Genomic DNA, 26,767 nt, shown 5'->3' on the forward strand with positions numbered 1-26,767 from the left:
TTAGAGTAAATCATGTACCAGATCTGAAATCTCCCCCAGACAATCTGGTGTGATATCTCAATGCTCTAATTTTTTTTTCTAACACTTCAGCTTTAATGAACACTTTCCTTTCAACAAGTAACACATTTAGATTGGTGCAAAATAAAATGAAGTTGTTCCTTCAATTGCTGCCAGAAAGTCATGTAATATTGAAGGCAATTTCTGTTATACTAATTGGACGGGTTGTACCCCTCAAACATCTGACAGTACTTTGTGAAACATCTCATCAATGGTTTCTTTTGCACAAGCTATTGCTGAATGCACTTTCTGCAACAATATGCATTATTATAGTAGTTAAGCTCTATCATGTCCCAAAATTCATCATTTGCAAATTTATTTCCATTAAGATTTTGTTGCCCCACTTTACTAAGGTTTTGCCCATTTCAGGTTATCTGTCCTTACTGTTTGTTACCATAGAAATGCCAAAAATGGTCACCATATCTACAGAATATAATTTGCAAAATATTTTTTCCTATATCTTCAGATCTTGTCTACCAATTCATTAAATTTCTGAACGAAATGAACGCATTTAACCTGATGTGGTACTATCTTACGATATTTAATACAAGTAATACACTATGTCATTTGTTCTACAAGAGACTCATATTCTCCATCCAAAACCCCAACATTCTTTAACAGCCATTTTTTTTGTGTGAAGAGTTCATGCTTTTTCCATATAATCGTTTTCTTAGCAGCCAGACTCTCTTCTGCAGTTGTCAATAACACATCTTGGACCTCTTGGTAAGAAGCACCAGATTTTTTGTTGTATTCCATTATGTCTCAATCCCATGAATTGTGAGATTACTGTATTACTAAATATAAATGTTTCATCATTCTTCATGTCTAAATGGATTTTTGCTTTTTTTTTCATTCAAAGACTTAGTAATAATGACATATCACTCTGGATACCACTGGTGTTTATGAAGTGTTGCAACCCTATGGTTTCCAAATAACAGTTCAGCCAATCAGCACCACAAACTGATGAGATCCAGCAATTAGTTACTTATTCAGTTGTGCCCTATGATACCTACTAGCTGACCCTATTGGCCATGATCAAAATATTTTCTTGCTGCTCATCCTGATTGCATGTGCTCAGAACCATTTGTTTCATGAATTGCTTCAATTACTTGACTCTTTACCCTTGGACAATTCCTGACATAGGTTTATTTAGAGTCACACCAGAAACATCTATTAACTTGGGTTTTTGGGATTCATTTGTTGCTGTCACTCCAAATCCTCTCATTTTTCCCTTGATTCAAGAATCTATAAGAGATATGAGCCACATTGTTAAGTAATTCCAACATCATATAGGTTGTCTGTGACTAGACCCCCATCCCCCCACCTTTAACTTTAAGAGTCAGGAAACATAGTCATCCATTCTCTGCATCATCATAGAACTCCTGACATGTCCTGTGAAGACCATACGATATGGGAGCAGAATAAGGCCATTTGGCCCATCAGGTCTACTCTGCCATTCCATCATGGTGATAAGTTTCTTAACCTATTCTGCTGCCTTCAGAGTTGTACAAAAAGTTTTATGCGAATCCTTATAATAGTACACATGTCAATCCTCACCTTTCCCTGTCCAGAAGCCAACACCCACTACGGAAAATGCAGCTTCTTTAAAAGCATAAATACACCAATCAGCAAAATAACAAATCATTCAACTAACAAGTAACACACCAAAAACCAAAATCAACATAAAAATAAAAAAGGAGGAAAACAACAGAGGGGATTAGATCAAGAGAGTGTTGGAGTGGGAGTGGTGCCTACCTATCAAAAACTCAACTCTGTTTAAACTATAAAAATTCCCACTACCAAATTCATCAATCACTGAATTACAAACACAGTTCATTAGGGGCAGTGAGGAAAAAAAGAAAAGTTAAATAAAGCAGTATGAGGGAAGGAATTAAATCAAAATAGTGTTGGCAGTAAAGTTAGTGCACCTCAGCCCCTGCAATGCCCACCTATCAAGATCTCAGATCTCTTTTTGTAATGATCCACTAACAAATAGGTTACAAGCTCTATCCATCAGGTGCAGTGTAGCGCAACAACAAAATATTGGGGAGGGGAGGGGAGGGGGGTGGCATCAAAAGGGAGGCACAGGATTAAACTAAAATGAAGTTAGATGGGGAAAGAACTCTGCTTCTGAAGCTGATCGGTTTCAAGGGACCTGCATTTCCAACTCTGACAGGAAGAAATTTGCATTACATCACTGCACATTAGGGTCGTGAAGGATTCCTGACTGCCTGGAGACAATCTCTCCCAGAATTCCAGAAACTTAAGCATCATAATAGTCTGACTATTGGGACTCTGGAAAGTTCCTGCCAGTTTGGTGGATGGATTCAGCATACTGAATCAGAGTCTTCGCCGCGACTTGGATAATTATTAGCAATGTAGCAGAAATCAATTTTTGACAATGTCCAGAGGGTCTCTGGACCAGAGGTATTAACTCTGATCTCTCTCCACAGCTGCAGGCAGACCTGCTGAGCTTTTCCAGCAATTTCTGTTTTTGTGCCCTTGGATCTATGATGGTGTGTGTTTAATGTTATGTTTTTCTCAGGATGAGCAAGCAATAACAGTGCTCTTCCTTACACTGAAGGAACACTCATAATCAGCTCTAATTAATCCTATTAACTACATTTTTATTGAAGTGTGATATTGCTGTGTGCTTAAAAAAGATAGGTAAATTTTTGTTGCAACCAACCAAGATGGTTGAAAAGAGGGGAGCCGATTTACCCCTCAACTGCTTGTAAACAATCGACACCCAAACAATGAGAGGAGAAGTTTCAATTAACACGAGTAGGAAGCCCAGGACATCAGGATAAAGAAGAAACAAGGCTGAAAGTATTTGAAACTATCTGTAACCAGAAGTGCCAAATGCGAAGTCTGCTTTAGTCTCTGGCTCAATATTTGATTCACTCAGCATGATTAGGAAATGGCTGGTTTCTCGGAATACAAAAGTATTCGGCCCTGAAAGCATACCTGTTTTTAGTGAAAAGTTGAATACCAAGCTGTTCCAGTACGTTAGGAGAAAACCAGCAGCTACCCAACAACATGATAAATTCCCAAGGCATGTCTTGTTCACAAACTGGTGTGAAACTCCAACTCTAGTGCTAGTTCAACAGTCTACTTTTGATCTTCAGGTAATGGAAGGTGACATGAATAATGCTATAAAGCTGCATTTAATCATTAGTTGCTTAATGGTGCTCGATTTGGGTAGTGTCAGTCTAACCCTCTTCTGCTGCTTCAACAATGACTTATGTTAGAGGAAAATTCAGAGGTCAGGATATTTGCTGATGTTTGTTTGTAGCTTTCAGATTCTTTCCCAATTTACTAGAAAATGAAGTAGTTTGTCTTCCTATGTAGAAAGATCTAAACAAAAACAAACTTAGAGGCATAGACAGATAAGTGACAAGTAATATTAACTCCACACATACATTGGATAATGATCATCTCCCATGCCATTACCATCGCTGAATCCCCAATAGCAACATTCTGTAAATCACCATCGACTAGAATCTGGACCAGCCGTGTAAATTCTATGGCTACAAGAGCAGATCAGAGACCAGGAACTTTGGGGCAAATTACTCAACTCCTGACCTCCCAGTGCCTTGTCAACATCTACAAGGTCCAAGTTAGGAGAATTATCAAATACTGCAGCTCCAACACACAAGAGGTTTGAAGCTATCCAGGTCAAAGCAACCTGCTTGCCTGACATCTCATTCACTACCCATGCAATGTGGCAGCAATATGTATTAGGGATAGCATTAGGCTAAACCTAACCACCATCTATAGGAAGCTCAGCAGGAACCAACCAAGGCTCCTCCTTTGGCAGCATCTTATAAATCTGTGAACTCTACCACCTAGAAAGCTAAGGGCAGAAGGAACAGGCAACACCACCACTTGCAAGCTCTCCTCCAAGTCATGCACCATCTTGACAAGGAAACATAAGGCTGTTCCTCAGTGCTGGATTAATTTCCTGGAACTCTCTTCCCAACAGCACAATGGAAATTCTTACACACAATAGACTCCTGCAGTTCAAGGAAACAACTCATCAGCACCTTCTCTAGGGCATTTAGGATGTTAGCGAACCTCAAACTGAGAACAAATGTACCATCTACTTCTGGACCCTTCTCTTCTGTCTTTACTTGACCTTGTATTTTACATTATACCTTGTATTATTATTCTCTTTCTTATTTAATCTCTCCTACTTTCCCTAACTCTGACTATTTCTTATATTCTTTCCTCCTATCTATTTTTATGCTGTCTCTGTACTTGCTTATAAACTGTATGACCTTTCAAACTTCCATGAAAGGTTGCCAGCTCAAAACATCAATCTTTTCACCACACATTCCAGCTGACTGGCTAATTATTTCCAACATTTTATAGTTTAAAAATTGAAGACAAAATACCTGAAATGTGGCCTTATGGCCCAATTCCCATGATGCACCAATTTTGGTGGCACAGCATTTGATTAAATAACAATATAGCTTAACCTTAGTTTGATATTGCAACAGACCAGAAGCAGAGGTGAAGGGTGTAACGCGATGCCTGCTTAGTCACTCACGCTGATGACTCTTAGAAAAATAACGTTTTGACCCTGTTATATCCAAATGCCAATCGGAAGTTTGTAGGATTACACTTTCTGGTTTGCACGCTTTCACTTAGCAATTTTAAAACGGTCATAAAAGCTCAATTTACTCTACTTCAAATCCCATAACTCACATTGCCATATTCTGAACACTTACTCATCGAAGCCTTCTGGAATTTTTCCTTTTAACAAACAGAGCAGTTCCTTCAAAGTCTACAAATAAAAAAGGAAACAATTACTATTTTCAGAAGGTCAAGAAAGATTTTGAAGTTCTAAAGCACATTAAAGAAAGTTTAACATTGAAAACATCATAGACAGCTCAACAAGAGTTTACCAATTAACAGTTCATATTTGTTTGTTAAATGTTAATAATTGATAGAAGGGGCAAGACTTGCACTGAAGGCTATTGAACTGACACAGCTGCACACAAATTACTGTATCCAGGAGCTAAACATTACCCAGGAAAGAGAAGGCTTTCAGTGTAAGTGTCAAGTTATACTCAACCAAAACCCCTGCCACTGAGCCCAAACTTAACATGCTGTTCAATTTCCACTCCTAAGATGTCTTTAACAGCCCCATTGTCAAGGGGTCACAAATTGATACTAAAAAAAACAGCATTTTGCCTTCCAAGAGCTGGAGCCAGAACTCCAACCTCAGGACTTCAAGATGCATTCCTCTCCGGTACACTGATGGGGTATTCACTAACACCAGGCTAAATGAGATTCCTCAGGCTGAGCAGGGAACTGATCAGGAAAACTCCTGTCCTAGGAATCTTCTACCTCAATCCTGCCATTTCTTATGCTCTGAGTCGTGTGTGGAGCAAATCAAACCACCACCCCTCAGTAGCTTATGACCCACAGTACCAGTCCTCATGAGTCCACCACTAACTTTATATCATTAAAATCCTGGAACTACAATGAAATTTCTGCTCAATGTAGTCCCTGTTTATTTCAACAATTAAATTGACCAAGGCATCATGCACTGATAAAAATATAAAGCAAGTTTAAATGAAACAGAATGCAAATAAGTTATTGAGCAAATAATTATTTACAAATGCACAGAATTGTAGCCTAAAATCAGTACATTCAGCTCATTGTGACTGTATTGTTATGATGGCTTCATACTTAATTTTTTGTAGACTTGAGTTTGAAGGATTGCAGATATTTAAATTGCTTTGTTGTAACAATATTGATGAAAAGGCACAAACCTTTTTTTTAAAAAAACAAGAATTACTATATGATTCTAGATATTCTCTGGTCTTAGTTGCTTGAAGTTCAGGGAAAACACCCAACTGCTTTTATGACTGGGTTTGATGGCTGGTTTGAATAAAAATAACATAATGGAGCATGATTTCAGAATTCAAAGGTGCACGCGATCTAGTGGGTGAATCACAATTAGTATGTAGGGTTAGCAAGTACTTGAGATGAGTAGAATGTTATCGTGTATTAGGTGAGGAACTGTACATAAAAAGGAAGAACGTTAGGGATGTGTTACATAATGCACTGGTAAGACCACTTCTCGAATACAGTTCAAAGTTTTTGTCTCTGTTATTTAAGGGATAATTTAAATGTATTGGAGTGACTCAGAGGTGAATTACTGGATTGACACCTGGTACAAGTGGGCTGGCTCATGAAGAAAGTATGGACAAATTGTGGTTGTTTCCACTGGAGTACAGAAGTGAGGGAATGCTTGATTGAAGGACATAAAATCCTGCATGGTCTTTACAGGATGGATATGAAAAGATGTTTCATCTTGTGGGGAGTCCAAAATTGGGGTACTGTTTGAAAATTAGGGGTGAACCTTTCATAAAGAAGAGACTAGTAGACAATTCTCTGAGCTGTGCGATCTTGGAACACTCTGCCTTAGAGGCAGGGTCACTACATATTTGTTCTCACAGGGGTAGATTAATTCCCTTGCCTAACAAAAACCAAAGGTAATTGGGGGTAAATGAGAATATGGAATTCGAAACACAAACAGATCAACCACGATCTTATTGTATGGGGGACCAAATTATCTACCTTTGGTTTGGTTTGGGGGGTGTTGGGGGTTAATGATATCCATAGTGGGACAGGAAAGCATTCTACAAACATAGAAAACAAGCAGCAAATACTGTCAAAAGGGGAAAAATAGTTAAAGTTGGCGCTTTATATAAATGCACACAGTACTTGGAATAAAATATATATTAGTCAATAGCATAAACAGAGGTTAATGGAGAGACAGCTACATTAGAGATGGTTGTAACGAGATGAAATCTAGGAATTAAATACTCAGGCATACATGAATTTTTGAAAGGACAAGCAGAAAGGGACAAAAGAATGGTGAGGCGGTTTTGTTGGTAGAAAAGTAAATTAACTACCTTAGCAATAAATGATGTTGGATTGGAAGGTGGAGAACCTAAATTAGTGGAGGTAAGAAATAACAAAGAGGACTGGAGTCACTTGTGGGACTAGTTAACAGCCCAACAGTAATTAAACTGTACGAGACACAGAATAAGTCAGGAGATAACGAAGGCATTTGGAAAAACATAACACGTTAATCAAAATGTGACTTTATTTATTCCAATCTATGTGATTATTAAATTGGCAGAAGTAGCCACAAGGAAGGATACATAGAGTATATTCAGGACAGCTTCCTGCAATGATATGTTGTGAATCTAAAAAAGTATCAGGCTGTTTTGGATCTGGTAATAAGGTGAAATAAGGTAGGTTTAATAAATGATCTCAAACTAAAAGATCCCCTAGGAAACAGCGACCATAAGCATTCAGATTGAGAACGAGAAGCAGGACTCAGTAAAAACTGGCTTGAGCGGGAAAGACAGTTCTTGAATAATGGCAGACATTCACAAAAATACTTCATGACTAACAACGAAGATCTATCCTACTCAGAAAGGAGATTTCTCAGAAGAGAATAAATGAACTATGGTTAACCAGAAATTAAGAATGGTATCTGACATAAAAAACAGACAACATGGCAAAGATAACTGCTAAGAAAAAGGATGGGGAATTTTAAAAACCAACAATGCATGGCAAAAGTAAGTCAGTCAGTGTTATAAAGTCATGGGGGGGGGGGGGGGGGGAGAATACAAACTGACCCTTCAGTCAAACTTGTCCATGCCGACCAGATATCCTAACCTAATCTAGTCCCATTCGCCAGTGCTTGGCCCATATCATTCTAAATTATTCCTATTCATATACCCATCCAGATGCCTTTTAAATGTTGCAATTGTACTAGTCTCCACCACTTCCTCTAGCAGCTCATTCCATACACGCATCACCCTCTGCATGAAAAGGTTGCCCGCAAGGTCCCTTTTAAATTTTTCCCCTCATCCTAAACCTATGCCCCTCTGCTTCTGGATTCCCCCCACCCCAGGGAAAAGACTTTGTCTATTTATCTTATCCATGCCCCTCATGATTCAACAAACCTCTATAAGGTCACCCCTCAGCTTCCGACGCTCCAGGGAAAACAGCTCTCGCCTATTCAGCCTCTCCCTATAGCTCAAATCCTTTAATTCTGGCAACTACCTTGTAAATCTTTTTTGAATCCTTTCAAGTTTCACAACATCCATCTGAAAGGAAGGAGACCAGAACTGCACGCAATATCCCAACAGTGGCCTAACCAATTTCCTGTACAGCCATAACATGACCTCCAAGCCCTATGATCAATGCTCTGACCAATAAAAGAAAGCATACCAAACGCCTTCTTCACTATCTTATCTACCTGCGACTCCAAATTCAAGGAACTACGAACCTGTACTCAGTGTCCCTTGGTTCAGCAACACTCCATACGTGCTTATCATTAAGTGTATAAGTCCTGCTCTGACTAGCTTTTCCAAAATGCAACACTTCCCATTTATCTAAATTAAACTCCAGCTGCCACTCCTTAGCCCAGTGGCCCATCTGATCAAGATCCCATTATACTCTGAAGAAACCATCTTTGCAGTCCATTACACCACCAAAATTGGTGTTGTCTGCAAACTTAACAACTATACCTCCTCTGTTCACAGTCATTTATATAAATGACAAAAAGCAGTGGACCCAGCACCGATCGTTGTGGCACGCCACTGGTCACAGGCCTCTAGTCTGATAAGCAACCCTCCACCACCACCCTCTGTCTTCTACCTTTGAACCAGTTCTGTATCCAAATGGCTAATTCTCCCTGTATTTCATAATATCTAACCTTGCTAACCAATCTACCACAAGTAACCTTGTCGAACACCTTTCTGAGGTGCATATAGATTACGTCCACCGCTCTGCTCTCATCAATCCATTTTGTTACTTCTTCAAAATTATACAAATAAACTAGCAAGTAATATGAAAATGGACAGTAAGAGTTCCTTTAAATATATAAAAGGGAAGAGACAGGCCAAATTAATAGAGAATGAATCTAAAGTAGTAATAATGGGGAACCAGCAAACAACAGAGGTGATGAAAAAATACTTTGCGACAGTCTTCACTTTAGAAGTCACTTATTAGCATTCCAAAAACATTAAACAAACAAGGGACAAAGGGAGGAAACAAATGTCACCAGAGGAAAAAAGTACTATGGAAGCTAATGGGGCTAAAGGCCAAAAGTCCTCTAGGTCTGATGGGTTACATCCGGGCAGTTTATGTAAGGGGTGACATATTGGCATTGGAGGCAATCCAGAGAATGTTCACTAGGCTGATACCAGCTTTGAAGGACTATTTTAAAAGGACAGATTGAGTAGATTTGGCCAATATTTATTGGAATATAGAAGAACAAGAGGTATGCAGGATTCTTAGGTGACTTGACTGGATAGCTGTAGAAAGATTATGCCCTCTTCCACAATCTCGGAATAAAGGGTTGCATACTTAAAACAGAGAGGAGAATTTCTTCTCTCAGAAGGTAGTGAATCTGTGGAATTCTTTACCATAGTGGGCTGTTGAGACTCGATCATGAAGCACAAAGTTGAGACAGACAGATTTTTAAATCACCAACAGAATCAAGAGTTATGGGGGAAAAGGCAAAGTAGAATGGAGGATTATCAGATCAGCTATTATTTCTTTGAATGGTGGAACAGACTTGATTGGCTAAGTGGCCTACATTTCCTTCTACATCTTATGGTCTTATGCACTCTAAAAGAAAGGCAGTGCAAATATGAAGAAATGTTTGAGAAACTGAAAGCTAGCTTGATCAATGAATTGGTATTGGCTACTAATAATTTCAGTAAAGTCTTTAAGGTATGATCAGTGTTAGTGACTTCATGGTAGATGTGCTGTGAATGTGATTGATATATACTTTGATGTAGTGTATTACAGAGTTTGGATATGTGAAACAGATTCTCCTGAAGAAATGAGATACCTTAGAACTTTTAAGAAATAACTTTCATTAGTGTATTGATTTTAGATTGAAAGTTCGAGACCAGAAATGTTTGGTTAGAACCTTGATGAGGTTACTCAAAATTGAGAAAGTGAAAGCCTATCAAACTTTCCAGACCATGAAGTGAAGATAAAAATTAAATCTGGGAATATGATAGAGAACTGGTGTTTAAGTACTGTAAAGTATGTCAGGATAGATGGGATTAAATTCTTAGTGTCTCTGAATCTTTCAAATTGTGTTATATGCAAATAACTCAGTTTATTTATTTTTATCCCTTTATTTCACATAATAAACTTGTTTTATAGATAAAATCAAATTTGCAACATTGCATGCTTAAGTGTAAGATCACCTCATTAAATAAAAAAAGTCAGATTTCAGTCTGGGATGTGACTTTACCAGTAATGACATCAGATGGGATACTAACAGTAAATCCATTTGTGTTACAAACTATATCAACTCAAAAAAGATAACACTTCACATTGGGAAAGTCTTGGGATTTCTATTGGATCTTAAACATCTTGAATTAGTTGTACCCCATGGTTACAAGGATACAGATTTATATTAACTAAAATTCTTTAACCTATCCTTTGGAAAAATTCAAAGTTAAAATGACTGACATTTTTGGTGGAATTTAGTGCTACAAACCTATCAGTTCAAGGTTGTTCACAATGCAGGCAAAAATAATGTAGTTGCTGATGCCTTGTTAAAAATTTAACTGTTGGAATTATTCAGGAACAAAGAAAGTAGCTGACATAACTGGATAGATTACAAGGAAAAAGAGCAAATGGGTGTTTATTTTATTTATTTATTTTATTCTCAACTATATTGTTTCATTATTTCAAGTACGGAGATCTTACAATGACTTTATACTTAATAAAGTTTGTGGACTTGAAGAAAGAAGGATTATGCATTACCTCTTTTTAAAAAAAACACATGCAATGAAAAGATCCTGGAACTTGATTTTAGCAAAGACATTTCTTGGAAATGACTGTACCAGAAGATTGCTGGTCTTAGTTACTTGAACTTACTGGAGGGAAAACACCAGAGTGTTTTTATGACTGGGTTTGTGGCTATTGTGTCACAGGTTTGTAGATAGTTTTGCTATCTGTAGTTGAACAGAAGCTTGCTGAAACAAGAGGGGAAAAGAAATTGCCCAGTTTAGCTCGGCTGCTTGTTGTGAAACCAAAACTGTCCTCACAAAGAGCACATGGAAGAATTCTCACTTTGTTTCCTGAGCAAAAATCTCAGTGCCTGTGCTACCTATGTATGAGATTCAGAATTACAGGTCACTAAATATTCCACACCTTACTCTGTTTCCTTCCCTTTTCTCCAGAAGTGAATGGGTGTACTTCGGTGCTTAAATTAGAGTAGTAAATATTAATTTTTCCTGTTACAAACTGCATTGTGTTGCAAGATTCAGAAATATATAAATCTAATTTTGAGTTTGAATTTGAAAATAACAGCATATGGGTGATGGCTACTTTGAGAAGGGAATTTAAGGAAAAACTAAATAGGTCAGTTCTGGAACAGTGACTTAATACAGTATACGTCAGAGTAGATGACTACAAACCCCTGGCATGTTAATGAAAAGCAGTTTGTATTTTGCTGGCTTATAGTCAAATAATCAAAGATTGATTTTAGTTCAGAAAATCTAAAGATTGAAAGATTTTAGGACAGTTCAAAGTGGAACTGACTAGAGTCAAAAGCAGGAGAGTCAAAAAGCAGGAGAATCAAAAGCAGTAAAACTTAACGAATAGCTATAGAGGTAATTTCTCTAGATGTGAATTTCTGTGGAAATATGGTATTGAATAGTAGGTTGAAAATTTGGATTTGGCCGTTTCACAATCTGTGTTCTATATTTAGATAGCCTGGTTGTACATTGTGTTCAACCTCTATGTAATAAACTTCAGTTCATTGCGAAAGAAACTCTGCAGCCATGCATGACTATATTTCAATGATTGACCACAATATTAAATAAAATTCTTTTAAAAATCCATCAAGCTAGATTTCATTTTGGGATCAGACTTGTCAATTAGCATCATCAGCAAGGATCAAAAGGATGTTAACCAATTCTGCATCTCATTTTATAATAAATCAATAACATTCAAAAGACACCTGATCGATGACTCCTTTTGGTTGAAATCCAGTACTGAGAAAGCATACGATTGGCCATGGGCAAAAGTATACTCATCCTATCTCAATCCTAACCATTGATGGTAGATACTCAAGTATAGCTGTTTCCACTTCCACCTCCTTGGTTTCCTCCCTGTATTTTCTAAATAGTTTCAAGCACAATTCTAAATCATTTTAAGTGATATAATAGTCTCTGCCTCAACAGGTTTTCCCAGGAAATATTCTACTCTCAAAAGTAAAGATAACAGTTTCTAATCCAGGGTGCCAGAAGGGTCGTTCCCACTCCAGAAACCATAATCAAGATTGACGTTTCGCAAGTAAATACTGAAGGGGCAGTGAGGCACACCCCAGGGAGGAAGTGCTGCACAACTGTGGGTCAGAACTGATGGAGTGATGCATTAGTTATGTGGTACGTACAAAGGGAATAGCAATTCAGGAGTCCTTTATATATTGAGGTGGAGTAAGATGCTGCAGAGTGCCATTCTTCTAAACGGTCAGCGTACCAAAAAATTATTCTAATTCTTCCTTACATTCCTCTAGTTATTGCTGTCAGACAGTGCTCAGTTAGTGGCATTATCTATGGAATCAACCATTCACTATTTGCCCAGAGTTTTAACATCTCAGATTTTCTGTAACCGGTTTCTGTTCAAACAAGAGGTGATCCAATCTTTAAAAATATCTTTATTCATACTATTTTTCCTGCTGCAGTAGTAATGAATTGTTTTGAGATTCTAATAACCTGTCTATATGCTGATTCCACATCATGTGCCAACTATAGTATAACTGATGTCTGGTACAAATTCATAATCCTGAATTGAAACAATGGATGAAACCTCACATTCTTGTAATTATTTTTCCAAAACCTATACTCCTACTCCAACCTCTCATTTTTTTCTGCACTTTATCTTTATGCCTTAAACATTTAGGATGCACATTTTGTCCTAAAAGTAGTTTTTTTTTTAAAATTTCTCTGCAACTGCCAATTCCACTGAACCAGCCTCATCTTTGCAATTTAGAGCACTATTAACCATCAGTCTAAGACCGTGCCATCAGCAAACTCCAATAAAATTCCTCTTGTGCCTTTGTCAAAATCATTCATTTAAAGTCCTTTTACATGGTTTCTCACTCTCATGTGTTGCATTATAACATGTTGAGCATTCCATAAATCTATTCAATTATCACTTGAATGGATCTGGGTTAACAATCGTAAGTACTAATGAGCTATGATGTAAATAAAAGAAGAACAGGAATGCTGCAGGCATTGTGAAACAACGGTCTGATCTGCTAAGTACTTCTAACATTTTGTTTTTATTTTAAAATTTCCAGCATCTGCAGTATTTTGCTTATGATCGGTGTAAACATCAGGACAGGTTTATGGGGCTAAATGGCCTATTCCTTTCTTAGGAAGTGGTGTGCACCTTTTATATCCACTCCTTCTGGAAACTGGACCATAATTCAGAGTGTCTTTTTGGTACAGTCTGATATGACTGGAGTTAAACTTCTTTACTTATGTAAAGTACATCGCAGTGAATCCATGTAGATCAAATGACTGGAATCATAAAATGCATAAGCAGTAAAATGCAATTTTAACTCATCCTAAACAAACTACACTGACTACATCAGAAAACAGTAAACTACCGTACTCATATGGATCACTATTCCAACAATTAATCTACTGATAAACCCAAGAAATAATTCCACAAAATTAAATGTTCTTACCCCTCTTTAGATCAGGTAATGATGCCCTTGTCTCAACCCAACTATCACAGAAATATAACCTGGTCAGTGTACCTCTATTCGGGTTTTGAAGAATCGATCAGGCAATCTTAGGTTGAGAGTACAATAAACGTCTTGTACGGTGGAGGGTGAGTATTGAGCTCCCATCCTATCCACCTAAAAGACAATATGTACATCCCTTATGTAGATACAACTACTTTGAGGTCAAATGTATTGTGAACTGAATGTACTAATAATTCAACTTAACTTCATAACTTAACACTAAATATCTAGAAAATACTGCCTGTCTTGCAACAGCTTCCTCATTCTCTGAATTAAAATATACTAAAGTGATCCAAAATGACAAACAGAAACACAAAGCAATTCCTTCAGGATAATTTGATGACATTGTAGCAGCCATGTAACTTCCTTTTCCATTATGGGTGGCACGGTGGTACAGTGGTTAGCACTGCTGCCTCGCAGCGCCAGAGACCCGGGTTCAATTCCCGCCTCAGGCGACTGACTGTGTGGAGTTTGCATGTTCTCCCCGTGTCTGCGTGGGTTTCCTCCGGGTGCTCCGGTTTCCTCCCACACTCCAAAGATGTGCAAGTCAGGTGAATTGGCCATGCTAAATTGCCCGTAGTGTTAGGTAAAGGGGTAAATGTAGGGGTATGGGTGGGTTACGCTTCGGCGGGTCGGTGTGGACTTGTTGGGCCGAAGGGCCTGTTTCCACACTGTAAGTAATCTAATCTAATCTAATCTTAAGTAATCTAATCTAATCTAATTAATAATTATTTCTCTTAGGCTGTGCCATCTGATTTATCATGGAATTAGAACAGTACAAAATGAGACTATTCAGCCCATTATATTTGTGTTGAATCTTTGAAAAGCTATCCAATTAACCCCACTCTCCAACTCTTAGTCTCTTTTCAAGTATTTTTGAATGTGCTTCCACTGCACTTTCAGGCAGGGAGAGCCAAATCACAAAAGGCTGCCTTATAAAATAAATGTTTCATCTCTCCCTAGTTCATTTACAAATACATATTCTTTGCTTACTTGTTATAGCTTAACTGTAATAATAAACTCCAACTTAGGTAACAGAATTGAGCATAAGGAAGAGTTCTTTACACATTGAAGTTGACCTACATTTATTTTGTAAGAGACCGAACCCCCTGACTGATCAAGTGAGCCTTGTTACTGAAATATTTTGGATTTGTTGCTCTATTGACTGCAGCAGTAATGGTGTATCACTGCTAATGTCAGAAGCAGCCAGAATCTATAGAGACCATTGCTGGTAACTAGATAAAACATCTTCTGATATTTAACAGGGCACCGCATTTGACCCAAAACGTGGTAAATCAGCTGTGAGGATCTGAGTTGGTGATTATTCTTTGCAAGTCACGTTCAGGATAATTTTTAACTGCTTTTAGAAACATTTAAAAGGCATTTCCATGCATGGCTACAGAAAGATGATTTGTTGTAAAATTTCTCTCAAAGCTTTACTCAAGGGAAATTGCATTTGTAAGAGGCCTTTCATGACCTCAGGATTTTCCAAAGTTTTTCGTAGTCAAAGTACTTCTGAAGGGTAGTCATTATTGAAATGTAGGAATTGTGGCAATCAATTTGCAAACAGCAAGATACAACAGTGATGTGAAAATTTGTTTTCATTGATGCACACGGAGGAATAATATTGGCTAGAACACTAAGAGACAAAAATATCCTGGTAACGCAACTGACACCAAGATTCTTAAAACTTTAAGCACAAACATTTACTTGTGCTCATACAGTAAAGTATTGTAGGAGTTGCCTACAAGGTAGTCCATTTGGAATCAATTCTTAATAATATTCTATCACATACACCTTTTATAGTTAAAGCTGTATGCTTGCATTTATTGCAGAGTCCCTTGAGCAGTGTGATGTCAAGTGATTTGAAGCATTTTAAACAATGTTCCGAACACGAACTGCACCGGTGCATCACACCCTTGCAAATATACAAAACCTCGGACTCTGGGAGAAATGTGCACATTTTGTACAACAAATAACTAATCAAAAGCTGATCCAATCCAAACAATGGTTACAAGCACCAATTTTAAAGTGCCTATCATTTCCTCCAATTCAAAAAGTAGCATATTCATTTGTAGACAGAGTAAAGTCACTTCAGAGATTTATTTTCATTAAACTAAATAACCCATCACATTACTTCATCATTCACTTATAAGATATTGTTTGAAAATCACGCTGTTCAGTTGAAAGGATATATTGCTGACTCATGGGTTTCACGGCATGATCGGTTAGTATCTTTTACAGTCACTGTGTAATTAAGGACTCTGGCTTAATAGCAGAAATAGGCCATTTAAGGCTGCTCCATCATTCAATAAGATCATGGCAAATCTCAAAGTGTGTGCTGGTCCATGAGGTCCAGCAACAACTGTACAGAGAAAACAAAATCAATGCTTCTCTGTACAGATGCCGCCAGACCTGTGCTTCTCCAGCATTTTGTTTTTGTTTTAGCTTTCCAGCATCCGCACTTTAAAATCATCATGGCTGATCAGGTTGCAGTCTCAAATCCACTTTCTTGTCTACCCTCTGTAAGCCTCGACGCCCTCGCCTATCAAAAATCTATACTTCAGCTTTAAATAAGCTCAATTGTTCAGAATCTTCCAAAATGCCTTAGATTCTGGAAGTGTTCCAATGATTGGAAAATAGCAAATGTAACATCTTTATTCAAGAAAGAGGAAAATAGAAATTCTTAAAATTATAGACCAGTTGGTATAGCATCTGTCATAGAGAAACTGCTACAATCAATCAGTTATTAAAACAGGATATTTAGAAAACTATAATGGAAACAGGCAGAATCAACATGGTTTAATGAAAGGAATTGTGTTTAATTAATTTAACAACATTCTTTGGGGAATAACAAGCAACATTGATAGAAAGGGAACCGTAGACAGAGTGTACTTAGATTTTCATAATGTATTTGATAAGGTGCCAAATCAAAAGTTTACCCCCTACGCAAAATCAGATCTCAGTGCTTATTAAATAACACAGTAGCATGAAGTTAGCAAAACATAAAGGACTGCGTTTTTTATTCTTGAGTTTTTAAAAAATGCAAAAATAATGAACTTCATAAAGAGGGATTTACTTGGATGGCTGACTTCAAGAAATTTGATACTCATTACGAACTTGTGAGTCTGTGGTTTCTTGCAATGTGCAGACAATTATTACAGCGAAAGCGAGCGACAGACACATTGTGCAGTAGTTTTCCCCAGAAGCTGCCTATTCTCTGCAGTAAAAATACTCAGATTAAACTTCAGTTACACTTTTCCTGCAGCAGTTATTTTGAATTTAAAAGAGTTAGCAAAGTTAAGTAACAGGTGGATAAGATCATAAAGTGAAACCATGTATGAAGCTCTTAGAGAAGTAATTCTCTTACAGAAATTTAAGAACTCATTGTAATAAGAACTCTTGTTGAGGACTAAAGGGTTGCAACTGCTAGACTATTGGCAATAACTACTGAGGGTATGAGTTAAGCCATTAAAACCAAACATTTTTCTGTCATCCTCATAAGTTTAAAAAGGGATAGAAATAGGGGAGTGAAAATAGCCATGGTAATGAATGGTTAATTTGAATAGTTGGGAATGCCCCAAGGTCTCCTCAGATCAGAAAGACAAGTACCAAGGGTGGAGGTGAAAATCAGAAGCCAAGATGTTCCTATTGTAACAAAATGGAATAAATTTGTTCAGAATGCTAGAAATTGAAAGGGAAACCATTAGGTCATATTGGAGTTTGCAAGAAGGAGTCTGAAATGAAAATTCAGAAGGAAAATGAATTTTCCTTTTCAGATTGTAGCTTTAACTACAAACAGAGACTCAAAGTGGACACTTTTGAGAATGTGGAAGTAGTGCATAGGGCAGATGACAGACATGAAGGGTTTTTAATCGAAAGGGTAGATAACCCCTTTTTCTTCAAAGCAAGGATCCAAGCTCCCCACTACTCTCAGGGAATACAGTGGCTAGTTAAACTATCTTAGTGGAGAAGAATTTAATCTCTTTCCATCGAAATGTATCCTATTCCATTGTACAAGGTTCAATCTAGTGAACCTCTTCTGAACTGTCTCCAATCCATCTACATTCCCCTCATATAAAGGGCCCAAACATTCTACACTCACTCCAGGTGCGGTCTCACTAATGGCATGTACAGTTACAGGCAACATCTCCCTACTTTTACACTTTATTCCTTTAGCAATAAATACCAAATTCTATTTGCCTTTCTTATTATCTGCTTTAGCAGCATTCCAGTTTTGTACAATCCATGCATATCCTGAATATTGAATTAGAGTAAATCAGTTTAATGAAACAGGAAATTTCAACTGGCCTTTCCTTTGCCTTTTGTGAACAGGGATTGGTTTTTTTATGAGAAAAATGTATTTATTATTAGTCCCACCAAAACAGGAGAAATTCAGATGAAAAGATTATATGATTTCACAAAATAGGCTCCAGTTCAGCTCCAGAGCTGAGCTGGAATACAATATCAACAGTTTTCTGCATGTATAGGTGCAGAACATGTATTTGACAAGGCAGAGACAAGCCAGTAGTACTCTTTAAACTATATATGAAGTTATACTCCTTTAGAAGATGCCAGTTAAGGATGTGTTGCACAAATTAAACACTGATATTGTTGATACTATAGGGTATATAAACAAATGCTAAACAAATCCAAAAGATACAAAGACAACAGCCACAATAGCATTTATTCAGTTACCAAGTCTCAGAGCAACTAAGGATGGGCAATCAATGCTTGCTCAGACAGCGAAGCCTATAACCCCGATTGAGTATTAAAAAATATGCACCAATTACGAAATAAGCTCGACTGCCCTATGTTTCACAATACAGATAGTCAGAATTGAGCATTTATGTTTCACTGCAAAATTTATATTACAGCAATCTTTGTTTTAACCAGCACTTATGGACCAGCACTTTAAAACTGACAAGAATTATATAACTGCAATCAGTCAGCTGAATTACAAGTGAGAATGCTAAAGGCAAAACTGATTATTATTTAAGTGATTTAAGCTGTAAATAAAAAGTATAACAGTGATGTGTATACCCCTTGCATTACATTTCTATTACTTAGTGTGTTTTTACATTGGTTATGTGGACCTCTTGATTATCTGGAATATGTAATCAACTGGCACACTTTGGTCGCACGGCTGCTGGTTAATAAAAGGCTTGCTGCACTTGACAAAAAAAATCTAGGAAGTAGAAATATAAATATAGAATATCCTGGCAAGTAAATGTGTTTCATTATATCAAAGAGCATGTAAAAATTATATAAAAGGAATACTCTTGGATATTTAAGTAATTAATTTGAAGTGTCTCCAAAAATAAGGAGGCCATTAAATGCCTCAAACCTGCTCCATTATTTCAGCACAATCATGACTGATCTGTAATTTTACTCCATATATCTACCCTATTGGGCAAAAACTCTAATCGATTTCAGCTTGAAAATTAATATATCTACCAGTGAAGTGCACAAAATTCCTATAGGACTAGACAGTGTGGATGCAGGAAGAATAGTTTGCCCTGACTGGGGTCTAGAACTAGGGGTCACTGTCTTAGAACAAAATGCAGGTCATTTAGGAATTTTTTTTAAACTGAAGGCAGTGGATCTTTGGAATTATGTACCCCTGAGGCCTGTGGAGGTTCAGTCATTATAAGAGACAGATTGCTCAATATTTTAAGTATTAAAATATGTCCAGGAATATGGGGATAGTTCAGGTAAATGGTGTTGAAGTCGATGGTTGACCATGATCTAGTTAAATGGTACATCAGGCTTGAGGGACTGAATGGTCTACTTCAGCTTCTATTTCCTAACAATTGCCATTTTGTGGCAGAGTTGCAAACCTACCATTCACATACAGAACTATTTCATAATTTCACCTGACAGAACTGGGTATATACGTCCGGATCAGAGACTTCCCAAGCAGCTGAGTTTGTATTTATCCCCATCTATTCTCCTAATGACTTGAACATTTCAATTAAATCCTTTGACTATCTAAATTCCATGGAATACAACTTTAACTTACGAATCTTTCCTTGTAATTTAAAACTTGCACTCTAGAGTAGGTAAATCTACATGACATTCTCTTCCAAGGCCAATATAACCTTCTTAAGTTATGGTGCTCAGAAATGATCGCAATACTCCTGATATGGTTTAACCACAGTTTTGTATAGCTGTGGAGTGACTTTTATCTCCTTGCATTTTAATCCTGAGGATACAAAGATGAACATTTCAGAAGGTGTTCTGATGATTTTCTGTGAGAGACACATTTTAGTGATACTGTACAAAGACCAACCAAGTCTATTTGGACCTCCATTGTTTCTAGCTTTTCTTCTTTTAGTTTTTGGCTTTGTTCTTTTTAAAATTCAAAGTGGCAATAGATACTAGGTCACCTGCAAATTTTAAAGTTTAGCAGAGATCATTTTTTATTATCCAAAAGGTATCAAGAGATATATGGGTCCAAGATGGGTAAATGGTTTTAGGTACAGTGTGGCACTGGAAAAAGCATAGAAGGTTAGGCAGCATCTGAGGAGCAAGAGTTGACATTTTGGGCGTAACTGTTAGTCAGTCCTCTCTTGTTCCTCAGATGCTGCCTAACCTGCTGTCCTTTTTTCCAGCACCATACTTTAAATCGACTCTGCCTCTCCAGCGTCTGCAGTCCTCACCATCTCCTAAATGGTGTTAGGTTACAGGTCAGCAATGATCTCAATGAGTAGCAGAGCAGGCTTGAGGGGCTGAATAACTAGCTCCTGTTCAAACATAAATGAGATATTTCCTTATCATAAATCCTCTATATTTCAGACTACTTTTCCTATACTTTTTAAGTGATTAATGATATAATTGAAGACATGCTTTGTGGGTTATTCTATACTTTTATTTCTAGAATTGTCAACATTGAAACCTATTTGCTAGTTTGGTTTATTTATTTAAGTGATGATATCTTTCCATAAATTTATAGTTTATCTACTCCACTCACAATGTGCCCACCCTAGTGTCATCATCAGATTTGGATATTTTTGAGAAAAAAAGACATTGTCGAATCTTTTTGTTTTTCCTAATCACAACAAACCAAATCTCAAAAGATAACAACTTTTACTGCAAGAAAAGGTGGTACTGCTTGGTAGAAGCAATGCCATGGAGGATGCATCAGGGGACAGTAAACTGTAAAAATACTTGCAGCTTTGTTTAAATCCAAACCAGGCAATTTGACTGATTAGTCATTGCCATGAGGTATGCACCAGGGAATGGTGTCACCAAGGCTGAAAGGGATGCAATGCATAGACATGCTTGGTTTGCAAAAGACAGGGCCCCACTTGTGAATATACAAAGTTTTTAACACTTTCACTTGAGGCATTCTGTGGGCTCAAACTGAAACTGTGTTAGAAATTACAGCAGGAACCAAAGTTAGAGCAAGTGCTGCCCAATCACAGAATTACATCTAAGATCAGACACTATTGAGAGATGTGCAAGCATAGGATGATTGGGTACAGTCTGTACACTACCTGTTGTGAACAGCTGAAGGGGTGTGCTGCTTAACATAACCTGGCAGTGACTTGGATGCACAGCTTCCATACCCAGCATTACATTGGCCCTAAAACTCATAATAAATTCCTATTCAGTATGGTAGACAGGAAACATTAAGCTTGACAGCAGCATCCTTTTGTGGAGAATAGGTTGCTGTTGCATTGTAGCAGCTCGAAAAGGTTAGCTTTACTTGTTGCTCAAATATAGTTGGAAGCATAAAGTGTCTCAAAATATGAGCAACCAGAGAAGTTTCGCACTGCAACTATATAACAGCAACATGTGGTATTCTCTAATTACAGGATTCTGTAATCAAGCCAAGAAAACCTGCCTAACAATCAGCAGATGGTATATGAGTTTTTGTGGTGGTGTGATGCCAAAAATATAGGCCATATATACCAAAGACTAGCAGATTTTATTAAATAGTAAGCCCTTTTAACTATACATCATAGGCAGCGTTCTAACCACAGCCATGCAGCTAATGCTTGCCATACACAGAAGACAGTGCTCAACATTAAAATGTGATTTCATGATCAGACAATACTTATTAATTAATCTTGAATTACACAAACAACCAATTTAAGATGATCAATTGAGTTTGCAAGGTGATGCACCTATCTGTGCCAAAAGTTACATATATTCACATGCAGGGTCCTATCCTTTGTAAATAGAAAATGCATATATTGCAGATTTTTCAATCAAGAAAGAAGTGGGGGACACAGTCATTCCTTAGTGCAAGCCCCATGGAAAAGCCTTGACGAATTTAATAAGATTTATACTAGTTGTGGTCTCAGCTCCAATTTCCTGTCCGAATCCCATAACAACCGACACAGTGGTCCATCAAAAATCTAACTCAGCCTTGAAAAAATTTCAGGACCCAGCCTCCATGCTTTCTAGGAAAGAGCATTTCACACTTTTACAACCCGTTACAAGAAAATAATTTTCCTCTTCTATGTATTAAAAGGGACTATTACTCTTAAATTGTCCACCAGTTTTAGTCTCTCCCATGAGGAATCATAGAAAGGATCCATTCTATCTAGATTCAAGATATTATAAGCTTCAATAACATCACCGCTGACTTCTAAACACCAACAGATATGAGCTAAATTTGCTTATTCTTTTTTCATAAGATCAGTCCATCATGTCCACAGCAGCAGCATGACAGAGAGAACGTTAACCACGACCCCATATCCCTCAGGACAATAGAGTCCTGTAACACTATTTAACTTGCATACTGCTTCTCTATTCTTCCTCAGTGCACTTTTCCTGAACTGGTTCTAAAGCAATTTTATTTTATTTCAAATAGGGAGACCAGAACTATGCATACTACTACAGATGGTATCTCACAAAGGCCTGCATGGCTGCAATAAAATCTCCCTACTCCATTCCCTTTGCAGTTACAACATTCTATTTGCCTTCTTAACTATTTGCCATACTTACTTCCTGTGACTGACGTACCAGGACAATCCCTTTTGCAATTTTTTTTTCCCCACTGAGAGGACCTCTGAAGTCTACACACCACAGTAGTTTCTTTAGGCAGAAGCCTGTGCACCAGCATGCTTTGAAAATCCCAGTGGCAGTGCGTCACACAGCTTACAAGAGCACATTGACCTGGACCTCTAGATCCCACAGTACAATAGAGTCCTATAACCCCTCTTCATTTAACTAGTATACTACTTTTCTATTCTTCCTCTGAAAATGAATAAGTTCACATTTATCCCATTATACACCATCTGCCAACTTTTTGACCACTCATTTGATCTACCTACATTTCTTTGCAGACGACTTACTATTATATTCAACTTTGTCATTTAGCCACAATATTATTTGGTCCTTGCATCCAAAACATTGATTAGATTGGAAATAGCTGAGAATCCAGCACTAATCCCAGTGATATTCGACTGATTAGAGCTTACCAACCTGAAACAGATCGATTTATTCTTCGTATCTGCTTTCTGATAGCTCACCAATTATTTTGCCATATTAGTCTGCTCCACTTAAATCACACGCTTATATCTTGGACAGCAACCATATCAAATGCCTTTTGCAAAATCCCAGTACACCACATCTACTGAAACACCAGTATCCAACGAGGATGTTACTTTACCAAAAAACTCGATTAATTAGTTAGAAGACACTTTTCCTTTAATAAAGCTATGTCGACTCTACCTGACTATTTAATATTTTCCAATCTGCTGGAACCCTTCCATAATCTAAAGAACTTTACACAATTATAAGTAATGCATCTACTATCTGTACTGCCATTTACAGTTATACAGCATGGAAGCAGTCCTGGTTTCATGAACTAAATTAGCTTCATTTACCTGCATTTGGCCCATATTTTCTCAATTTCTTCTTCCATCTACCAGACGTGAATGCACTTAATGACGAAGCACTCTACTCATTTTATGACCCCTTACTGTAGGCCATCTTGGGAACTTGTCAACCTTTAGGCCCAATTGCTTCACTAGCATCTTTTTTCTGGTGTTAATACAAGTTCATCCCTGCCAATCACATCTTGACTTTGAGTTTTTGAATTCTTCTACCGTGAAGGCAGACAAAACAAGCCTCTGTCGTTTCCTTTTTTCATTATCCAACTCCCCATAGATGACCAACACCAGATTTAGTTACTCTTTTCCCTTTCAAAGGCTTGTAGAAACTCCTACCATCTGTTTTTATATTACAAGCTTTCTTTCATAACCCTTTTTATCATTTTAGTCATTCTTTGCCAATCTCCTGATTTGCCACTAATTTTTGCAGATTTAGTGTTTTTTCAATTTGAGATCATCTTTTACATCCTTATTTAGTTAACTGCCACGTTTTCAAAAGCAGTTAATTGCTCCCTGGTGCATTCTCCATGGCAATACCTCTACCAGAGTTTACCTGTCAACTAATCAGCACCCTCTTCTCATCCAGTACAAATGGTTCTTCCCTTTGTGATTTGGCATTTTTGCAGTTCTGTCCTGAAGAGTGCAAGATGAAAAGCTTCAACAGCACATCTCTCTTTTTCAGCAATACTCAAGTTCTAAACTACCAAGAGTCTTGGATGTGTGGTTTTCTACCCAATAACATAAGCTATTAACAAATCACTTCAGATTTAAACAGATGAAGGTGGGACATCACTAGTCATATACTGCTAATTAAAGTAACTCATTGTCATTACACTTACTCAACCACTTGGTACCCAGCCAAATTCCCAAATAGATCTTTAATTCAATGAACTTCAATCTTAGCCAACAATCTCTTATGGGAGACCATATGAAGTAACATCTTAAAGTCCATATAAATAGTTTCCATAGAGATTTCTCTGTCCAATACTTTAGTCACTTCTTCAAAACTTCAATCAGGTTGGTTAAGCATAACCTAAAACAATTCATATTGGTTCTCTTTGATCAGCTAAAAAAAATTCTCATGGGAAGACACCATCAATCTATTCAGTCTATTGAAGGAAATTTAACAGTGCTGCAGGGGAGTGTGGTGAGCATTATTTTTATTTATGAACAGAAATGGAAACAAAAAATAGATGAAATTCAACTCATTATGCAGTATGGTCACTTTTTACAGCAGTTCCAGTGTTGTGAGGGTACATCCAGCAGGACAGGAATGTTTGCTAGTCTCAGAAAAGTGAAATAAAACTGATCAATGATTAAAATGAATTTCCCCTGAAAGTATAAAGTAGTACAACAAAATTGTTGACTGGAGAACAGGATTGAACGGATAGTTCACACTGAAGGCTGATACATGATTCACATAAAAACACCACAATAGCCCAATCTACTCTGCTTTTGTGCTGCAGTTAACAGTAATTATTGCATGAGAGAGTTAGCAAGTGATAGTGCATTTATTGAAGGTTTGTGTGTAACTGCATTTAAAAAAAAAGGTACTTGTTGAAACAGTGAACCTCTGACCATTATGTTAGACTGATTTCTGCAGCTCATCATTCATCCGTTGTTGATAACCTTCAATAATCTATACTGTATCTGCTAATACCTTGGGACAGTAGGCTGCTCAGTGATGCTCCTGTTCCAACCAGGCAATGGGAAGGAGGTAATGATTTACCTGATGTAGTCATGTCCTTGACTGTGTTGCATAAACATGTAAATTGGGTTTGACAAATAATTGTTAAAAAATTCAGAAATAAAGCAAGTTAAGGAATCATTTTAGTTATAATTCAGTGACCCAACCTATGTAATTAATGAAAATTATTTATCTTAAGATGTATTTTAAAAATACTTTTCTTCAATCATTTCTTTCAGGCCCACCTCAAAGAAAGTTATTACATATACTGCCTCATGATTTAAGAATATTTTATAAATAGAATATCACCAACAACTGAATCATTCATATGGAGTTTTGTTTTGATTATGGTAGCATAGCTCACAATCAGCCAAAATACAAAACAAAAATGACAAGACTTACCCTTGAAGCTATAACAGAAAAAATGCAGACAGTCACTGGAAGTAATAAGGTTTTGGTGTATCTCAGAGGTGTCTAAAAACAAGAAATAAAAAGACAGATTAACAGAACTACTATTTTCTGCTAAGTTAACCAGTTATGAAAAGCCAGGTTACCTTCAGGAGCTAGCACTGCAGCAGGCCAAATTGATATCAATCTCTTGAATATATTCATTTACTTGAGTAAAAACAGCCCACAAAACTAAGAACTCAGAAGTCTTGCAGCCCCCGAGTGAAGGTATTTCCTCCTATCTCAATACTAAATGGTCAACTCCTCATCCTGAAACAATGACCTCTAGTTCTAGACTCTAACTGAGGAAAACAGCTTCTCTGCACCTACCCTACCAAGCCCTTCAAGAATCGCATGTAAATTTCTATGTAAATTTTCCATTCCTCAAAACTCTAGAGAAGGGTTCAGCAAGGTTTCAATATTTAGGTTTTGTTGATGCCTTGGACTTCGAGCAGCTTAAAACTTTCAACAGAGCAATTTCCCCATTTTCTTATTAAAAAGGGGAAGCCTACAAGAACTGCAATTTCTCAATAAAGAACAGGCCCCCTGTTCTAAGAAATTCTCCCTGTACGGAGCCATGTCTGTTTGCGCAGGAACACAACTTCCTCAAAAACAGCCATAACTAGTGCATTTATAGGCTTTACTTGTCTTGACAACAGATTGAACATCCACATTTGCTGGTGGCTGATGTATACTCAATCCACTTATTAGATAGCAACTCTTATCTTGCGTTTACGGTCAGTAATACAATTTCTCAGATTACTCTTCAGGTAACTACTTTCTCTTTGAGAAATCATTCAATATTTGTATTATTGGAATTTTACTTAAATTTTGAAAAGGGTAAATAGAGCTTCTTCACTGACCATTGATATGTCATGTTTATCAAACATGACAGAAATGGAG

The 26,767-nt window shown here is 37.3% G+C and overlaps 1 protein-coding gene across 2 annotated transcripts in view; it reads right to left on the reverse strand.

The window, feature by feature from the left end:
- The window catches only part of dpy19l1l (dpy-19-like 1, like (H. sapiens)), an 80,702-nt gene that overhangs the window by 13,829 nt on the left and 40,106 nt on the right, over positions 1-26,767 (reverse strand). Inside the window, exons 15-17 of one of the 2 annotated variants that reach the window (XM_087986180.1) lie at positions 25,820-25,891; positions 13,895-13,996; positions 4,791-4,846 (exon numbers count right to left, since the gene is read on the reverse strand). In XM_087986180.1, coding sequence (XP_087842306.1) covers positions 4,791-4,846; positions 13,895-13,996; positions 25,820-25,891 — 230 coding nt within the window. The remainder of the gene's footprint in view (positions 1-4,790; positions 4,847-13,894; positions 13,997-25,819; positions 25,892-26,767) is intronic. The other variant, XM_087986181.1, reaches the window with a different exon arrangement.

Source organism: Chiloscyllium plagiosum, unplaced genomic scaffold (assembly GCF_037043375.1).
Source record: "Chiloscyllium plagiosum isolate Xiang-an unplaced genomic scaffold, Cpla_swu_hap1 HiC_scaffold_4, whole genome shotgun sequence".
Lineage (NCBI taxonomy): Eukaryota > Metazoa > Chordata > Chondrichthyes > Orectolobiformes > Hemiscylliidae > Chiloscyllium > Chiloscyllium plagiosum.